The sequence below is a fragment of the Myzus persicae genome, unplaced genomic scaffold (genome assembly GCF_001856785.1).
Source record: "Myzus persicae strain clone G006 unplaced genomic scaffold, MPER_G0061.0, whole genome shotgun sequence".
NCBI classification, from domain to species: domain Eukaryota; kingdom Metazoa; phylum Arthropoda; class Insecta; order Hemiptera; family Aphididae; genus Myzus; species Myzus persicae.
In genome coordinates this window covers 195,107-203,713 of record NW_019104056.1, presented here as the reverse complement: position 1 = coordinate 203,713, position 8,607 = coordinate 195,107, and the positions used below count along the sequence as shown (strand labels likewise).

Below are 8,607 nucleotides of genomic sequence, written 5' to 3'. Positions count from 1 at the left end.
ATATTAAGCTACAACGATAATAATTTATATTATTTATATTATTATATTTATGTAATATTATGTGTTATTTTTTAAATACGACTACGATTCAATGACATATTTTTTTTTATAAAAATATAACTTTTACTCCCTGAGACTTTTTTTCCACCGAGACTTTTTTCTTTGAGACTTTTTTTCCGGAGACTTTTTTTCCGGGACTTTTTTTCCGGGACTTTTTTTCCGTTCCCCTGTATAGGCAGATATAAGATACCTAGTTGTTATCAGATGTAATATATGAATAAAAATCACTTTTCCTACTTTAAATACATAGGTAGACTTTCTCATGTCATTGTACGAATGGTTTTTTTTATGATTACCGATCGATAGTTGGAATTAAAAAAAAACTTAAATAGGTGTATTTATATTTTACGGACAGTTTAACATGTCTCAGGCACACAGTTATCTCAACAACAAAATCAACTTTTTTTGCGGATTCTATTATTGTTTTTTCAGAAATTGTTGATTATAAAATCATCAATTTTGGTTCACTCTATTAGAAAATGACCCTCTAATACTTTAGTAAATAAACAGAAATTTGATATACCGAGCATTATTGTATATTAAATTTTTATAATTGTTTCAATAAAATTACATTTTTATAAACTTATAAGTTATAAATCGCACAAATCTAAATCAAATTATAAATATCGTCTTATCGCCGCAGGGTAGCTACTTTACTTCGTGTTTGTCAAGTCATGTCTCATAAAATTAGCATAAGTGTTAATTGCAAATAATAAATGTACTAATTTTATCTAGGTTTCAGAAAAATATAGAAATCTAAGGAGCTCGCAAAACACCATTTTCAGTATAAATTCCTATACGAGCAAGGATTAATCCAGTATTAACACTGAACAATTAATATTATTTAATTTAAATGTGTATTTTTAATCAAAACTTTTATGAATTTACTAAACTTAGAGAGTGTAGCTAACTAAAATTAAAGATTTGACCATAATATTATAACTTACAAAATATATGTCTATCAAAATAAAATAGTTATTGACTTTACAAAAAAGAAGTTTTATTATACTGTTGGTACAACAGCGTGTGCATAAGAAATGTTAAACTGTCATAAAAAAAAACTCTGTTCGTAAAGAATAATTCAATACATTTTTATATATTTTTTGAAATTCAATTTTATCGGTACGTTTATCGTCAAAAAAAACATATGAACGGCATAGTATAAAAGATATTCACCGTATATACACAGTTTGCATGTGGTTCAATTTTTGCAACACATTTCGTACAATGACGATGCAAATATATTCTGAAGGTTATTTAATGGTATTTAATTAGATTAAAGTTGGATTCACTTCGCACCCGTGTATTATATATAAGTAGGTAGGTGAAGGTACTTATAAAGTTATACCCATGAAGGCATGAAGTCTTTTAAAAGTATTAAAGTACAAATACAGATAATTATTTTGAAAATTATTTAAAATATATATTCAAATACTCGATAAAAAAAAGTATTTGAGTATAAAGTACTATAAATACAAGAATAATTTAAAATAGGGTTCGTAGATGTTTTCAATTGCTTTCAGTTATTTATACTTTATAAACGAATTAGCCAAATTTCCATGTGTAACGTCAATTTTATGAAACATTTCACGCCATATTATTTGGTGTAACAATATCATTATTTCTGTTTTTTTTTTTTTGCAAAAAATTGAGGATTTAAGTTACTTTAAATCTCAATAAAAAAATATGTTAGGCATAAAAAATTTTCATTTTTTATTTTACGTGATTATAATTAAAATAGAAAATAATATAATATATATACTAAAAATGATAAGTATTTTTAAATTTGAATTTCATTTAAAATACAGATACTTTCGGGAAAGTATTTGAAACACTTTATGCGAGTACTTTTTCCATAAGTATATGAATATTTATCTACTCCAGCACTTTACACGACTGTTCGACCATAACGTGGCCAAAACGTATAATATTTGTACACACAAACTGGCAGATGCCTGTAGGTATGCGCAATCGTATACAATCATAAGTCCGATTATCAGATGAGTGTGTCGTATTTGAACTTACATAACTGCGAGACAATCGAATAATTGTATGCCCATGTAGACAAGTAGTACTATCAGAGTGAAAAAACCCGAGATAAGATATAGGTCATACATGAACGACTGATGGGGGAGATAATGTATAGTGGCGAGTGGACAGCCGAGGGACGGTCGTTATTCGTCGTTTTCGGGCGGGTGCGAGTTATTATGATATAACTATAATTCGGGAAATCGCAAAACAATACAGGCGCCTAATCGGTATAATAGGTATTATGCGATAAGTCTTGTTTCAAAAACAATTCTACCGTGTTTTGTTGGTTATATTAGTGTGCTGCAGTTTCCGTATCTGTTTCCGTTGCCCGCGTTTGTACATTATATCGGCTCTCTAGATCGCTCCACGCGGTGACGACTTTTTTTGGCTTTTGTTAATTTATATGTCGTTGCAAATAAATGAAAGTACAACAAACAATAAATAGAACAAAACCGTGTTGGCGGGTTATTTACCTTGCGACAAAAACGGGCCACAGGGCAATAATACTGTTGTACCGCAGACCGCGGTCGAGACAAAACTGTCGAATTCGCATTATTTAATTTAAGGATTTAGATGATATCCTCTATAGGTATTATGTGATCACCGCTGCATATTTCGGTAAGTTTTATTTAAATTTCTAAAAATGTATGTATCCAATAATTATGTTTTTGACACTGACGCTTTTATTTTGTTTACGCTATATATACCTATACTCTTCCAAAGTAAATGAGGATTGACAGTAGTAAGCCGAGGGACGGTCGTTCGTCTCGCTGGTTCGAGATATATGTATGTATACTTATACACAACACTCGCAAAATCGCAAAAAAAAATACAGGTACCTACATTCGGCATATAATGTTATGTAATGAGTTTTGTTTTAAACAAATTCTACCGTGTTTTAGTGGTTATATTGCTGCTGCAGTTTTCGTCGGTTTCCGTTGGACGCGTTTGCATATATCGGCTCTTCACGAGGTGACGAATCTTTTGGCTTTTGTTAATCGTGTCACTGGAGATAAACGAAAGCACCTATAACAAACAAAATAGAACGAAACGGTGTTATTGAGTTTACGACAGAAAACAAATAATGTTTAAATATTTACTGTCAACTGCGGCCCTGCAGACAAAACTGCCGCAGTCTCATTATTTAGTATAAGGATATATAGGTGATCTCTACTCTCTACATAATATTATCAGCGGTTTCGGTAGATTTGATTTCAGTTTCTACTAATTTGTACATACACAATAATTATGTGTATAACGATTTAATTTTGAATACCACCTTATACCTTTATGGGTACTTTACCAAAGTCTCAGCATATTCATTTTGTATTATACCTTCGACCTATACTCTCTCTAAAACTCTTTGTTCGCGTAAATGTACTGAGTGTTCTCGATGTACTACATTACGTATATAACTTAGGAAGACACTTTAGATTTGGGAATTATTATTTCACGTAATCACACGCCGTAAGTAAGAAATGAAAGTTCAAATAAATGTATCTGTATCGCACTAACACGTACAGCTTGATTTCGATAATTAACGGAGAAGAGTCAAAATATGTAAATTGTATTGAGTATAGATTAAAACTGCATGACTGAAAATAATTTGTCACTTTTAAAATACTCAAAAGATGGCTGGAAATGAGGAAATTTATAAAATATGTCCTTATCATTTGCAACTAATATCTACATTTTTTTTTTATTCAAAAAAGTTGAAAATAAGATTAAATTATTTTAAGTTGAAAAATAAATTGTTAATATTATCATGTTGACTTATGGTATTTTCTCTTTGGTTTTAACATATAATTAGTCACGTGTGTGTAATATATGTACTATATTGTTTAAAATAGATTAATTGTTAACACAATTAATTCATTACACACCGTTATTAATAAATTATAATATTATTACCATGTACCAACGACCTATCTAATATACATAAACATGTAGACAATTTATAAAAATACACATAACTATGTTGGTTTCTACAATTAAAGTATAGTTACGTAGATACCTCTTGAAACTGATAAGATATGTCTAACTTGTATTCGTTGTGGATCTAACACTTCCTTAAGCAGAGCGTGAATAGTGATATTTTTTAATATACAATAAATGTAATTAACTGAAGACTTTACTGCATGTCTGTATTTATACAATTTGGTGAAAAAGTTATCAAAAACTAAGTACAATGTACAAAGATATATAGCTATTATTTTAAAACATTGATTTAACTTCAAGTATAAATGATGGGTCATAAACAATATATCAGTAATACGATGTAAATTAACAAGTTAAAATTGCATTTTTCCTTTGCAACCATTAATAATGATTAAATCTATATATTTATTAATATATTTACAAATATTATGAAATAAAGCTTGAAATTATGTTAATTATAACGCCCATCCGTGGTTCTAACCATGTTTTAAATCTATAAATTAAAGACAATAAGCAATAATAGGCTTAACAGTATAATATACTTATAACTATAAAAAATATAGAACTATTTCTTAGTTTTCCTAACTCACCCGTACTCCAAACCTGATGGCCGATTTCACAACCTTAAGCTTCCTTAGAAATGCATTACTTCCTTAGAAATCCATTACTACCTAATCCCGTATCCGATTTTACCATAGACTATTTCTTAAGAAACGAGAATTCTCATTCCTTTAAATTCTTATTGAATGCCTCCCCCCCCCCCCCCAACCTTTACGCTCTACAATAAACCCCGCAATCTGTAACATTCTCCATCTCATCTTCAATTACCCCAAATTATCATCACAAGACACCTATAATTGTCCTTAACCTTTTTAAATTTTCCAACACCGGCATTCAAAATTTAAAGTATATTATCCAAACAGAAAAATATTATACCCCATCATATGCATAATATATAAAAGCTAAATCATTTAATTTTTGGTTTGAATAAAATGTATATTTTTCGAATCAACATTTTCATCTTTTCAACTTAAATTCAATATTTTAATTTTTAAAACTAATCGAAAAACAAAGAAAAAATTTTTAAAAAAATTAATATCAATAAGAAAAAACTCAGAGCATTTTGGAAGATACTTAAGTTGAAAAAATTAATAATTACATTTTAAGATCATTTGTTCTGAAAATATACGCCTTTAATTCATTAGCACGTAGTACAAGAAATAATGACATACGTGTTGTTTATTTAAATATTCTAGAATACAATAAAAGCTTGAAGAATGGAATCATGCATTATCTAATACAATGGAAAGAATTTCGATTGATGACCAACAATAATATTATAAGCTACATATTTCTAAAGCAAGTAATTTAGTAGGTATGTAATAAATGTTTCATGTTTCATTAAGATATTTATCAGGAATTATCTGACCCGCTCAAAGTAGAAAACTACGTTCTGATGAAGCAAAATGTACTTATTGGCAAAGTAATAAGAATATTGTTGGATAGATTATCTCACAACATGAATCCAAAGCTTATAATATGTATAATAATACAGACTGTACCCATAGACCTATAACAGAACCTAATAATACTATCTATAATAATAGTGTTATCTATTTGATTACATGATTTAAATTAAAACCAGTTCAACATATAGATTAAAATATAGTAAATCGTTTTAAAGCGGAGAAATTCCATTTGCTAAAATATGATAGTTGCAATGATAACGGACGTCGCTCGATCATACTACTATAAAAAATGTTAAACGATTCGGTAAAAAAACTTACAATTATGGGAAGTAGTCGCCCCATCAACCCTCTCCTTAAATCCATCCCTGTTTGGGTATAGACATATTTAAATAAGATATACCGTAAACTTAGTTATAGGATAAGAATCTCGAATTTTATTTATGGCGGTTAATTTTTAATTTCAGATTACTGTTCCTAATTATTTTGCTGTCGCTGATCGGTTATTAATTTGTATTTCTTAAAATGTAGTTTACATTAATTAAACTAGGTAGGTACGCTTTATTCTATGTAGAGATTTCCATACCTATGTTTTCCATTATTCTCCAAGTTTGAAAATCATAATAATATTTTGTTTTTAGATAATTATTTTTACTTATTAATTATTACTCATTTAAAAATGTATTATTTCTATAGTAAAGACTCCCCACTGGCATTGATATATTTTTCCTATTCATTATTATGACTACTCGTGATAGAAAAAATAAAGCATAGAATTGGTCTAAAACAAACTTTGGATAAAATGAAAATTTAAAACTTGGCACAATAACGAGGAAATATTTTACGATCTACCTAAAAAATACAACGGAACCTACCTATCCATTAACGTTTAACAAAAATTTGTTGTACATTATCAGATAAAACGAAATAAGTTTATATAGCTTCAGTTGTTAAACTCTTGGTCCTTAAGGTTTTTCGATCTGCTTTTGTTAGTATATATCAGCAGAACTACGCGTTGTATTTTTCGTTTGTATATTTTAATTGTTATCGATTGAAAATGTTTTAGCCGTAATATAGTTTAACTGTATTCATATCATCTAAATTAGTCAGTTAACGCATTCAAATCTATAAATAATATAAAATACATTTTCTGGTTGCCCCCGATACAGGACCGTTAAAATCGTATTTTATTTTATGATTTTAATTTATGTTTCCCATAATCCACAGGTTGAAGACATGCAAAACAATTAATAATATTACCATATATACACGATGACACAGTGAGCAAACACGGACAATATTTACGGTCGAGTTGGTTTTGTGACCGTTTTATGTGATAATGGTATAGTCAGTAGGTGGAGGAAAAAACGCCTTTTTTAATATTTAGCGTCTAATATAATTGTAATACGTGTACTTACCAACGTTTTTTGGAGGAAGTCAAATGGAAGGGGGTCGTCGGTATATGTATTGAAACAAGTGTTATGAACTAGCAATAGGTGAAACGGTAGTGATAGGAAATTTTTGAACACACTGCACTCGTACTTTAATTGTCGTACAGCACAGACCACGAGAACAGCAACCACACGGCAGCATACTTCTATCCTGCAGGAACAGTGGAACCTTGAACGTAAGTTAAAGTAGTTAATATTTATCGGGTGTATAATATTCTCGACGACCTGATCCCTTGAGCCAAGGGGACAAGTTTGTCTAAATTGTATTACAATCAATTTGTTCGTTCGGCTCGAGTCATGAGGATCGTCAATAACGACTTAATATATTATACACCCAAATATTACTATTTACCTATATATTATACTATAATGTTATGTGTTACATAGTTTATTAAGATTTCAAAATAAAATACTTATATTTTACTTTTAATTTTAATATTTCTTAAAAGTGTATTTTTATTTACATTATTATTATTGTTTTATACCTATACATACGTGTACTATTTTCAATCTTTTAAATAAATATATTTGATAACTGCAGATAGATAAACTTAACAGTAAACTTATTTCCAATTTTTATATATATTATGCATTGAGATATATTTTACATTTTATAATTATTACCACATCATGTACTTATTAATATTTAATAATCAAAATGCATTTTTAATTTCCCGTACAATTTAATATACCTACTGTAAGTGCACATTTACTAAAATAAAACTTCGTTTAAATTTGTGTTCACGGCTGCCAACTGTATAATATGATGGAAAATGTGCAAAAATTTTAAATCATCTCAGAACCCATTATAAAACTATTGACTTTTTATTTAAAGACGAAAAATACAAATTTATCCAAATAAAACTGATCAATCGTATTATAAGTAATCGTATGAAACGAATAAATTCTCAGAACACGTTGACATTGGTACCATAATATATGGTTCAAAATGTAACTACTTGTTTTTTTCTTCATAAACGAGTGTGTGCGTTACTTAAGTAAGTAACACTATATTATAAATATAAGATACAAATAAATAATGATCGAATGAAAAAACAAATTGTAAAAAAAATAGTTTGGTCGGCGAAAATACCTGCGTGTCCTCTTACGCTCGACTGCACCACGCGGTTATATTTTATAATCGTCATAAAGTCACTAGGCATTCGCAAAGTTACGTGGTGTATAATGCTGTTAAGCCTATAAGTTGAGTATATAATATACAATGCTATTACAATATATTATACAGGTAAACTCACTTAAACAGTTCAACGCAATATTACGGTTTAGCGCATTACATCGATTTAAATAATAATAATAATAATAATAATATATAAAACGACACTTAAGTCTAATTTTTTCCTGCCGCCTCTGTTGGTTGATAATACGAGTAGTAGGACGACAAAACATGCCCTTCTCGTCCTGGATAACCGAACAGGCAATTAGGTAGGTACCGAAGTATATTATACCTATTATAGATCTCTCGTGATTACATATACAAATAATATTATGTACACGCGTATTTCGTACAATATATATATATATATATACACTATATAGAGCGGACAACACAAGTACATGGGTAATACGTATATATATGTATATAGTATAATATTCGCCACGTCATTATTTTATATTATATTATTTTGTGGGCACAAGTGTCA

At 29.0% G+C, this 8,607-nt stretch overlaps 1 protein-coding gene across 1 annotated transcript in view; it reads right to left on the bottom strand.

The window, feature by feature from the left end:
- The window catches only part of LOC111038160, a 13,344-nt gene extending 5,235 nt beyond the window's left edge, over positions 1–8,109 (bottom strand). The window contains exons 1-3 of the mRNA XM_022321137.1: positions 8,040–8,109; positions 6,914–7,263; positions 2,984–3,117 (exon numbers count right to left, since the gene is read on the bottom strand). Coding sequence (XP_022176829.1) covers positions 2,984–3,117; positions 6,914–7,263; positions 8,040–8,109 — 554 coding nt within the window. The remainder of the gene's footprint in view (positions 1–2,983; positions 3,118–6,913; positions 7,264–8,039) is intronic.
- Between the last annotated feature and the right edge of the window lie 498 nt (positions 8,110–8,607).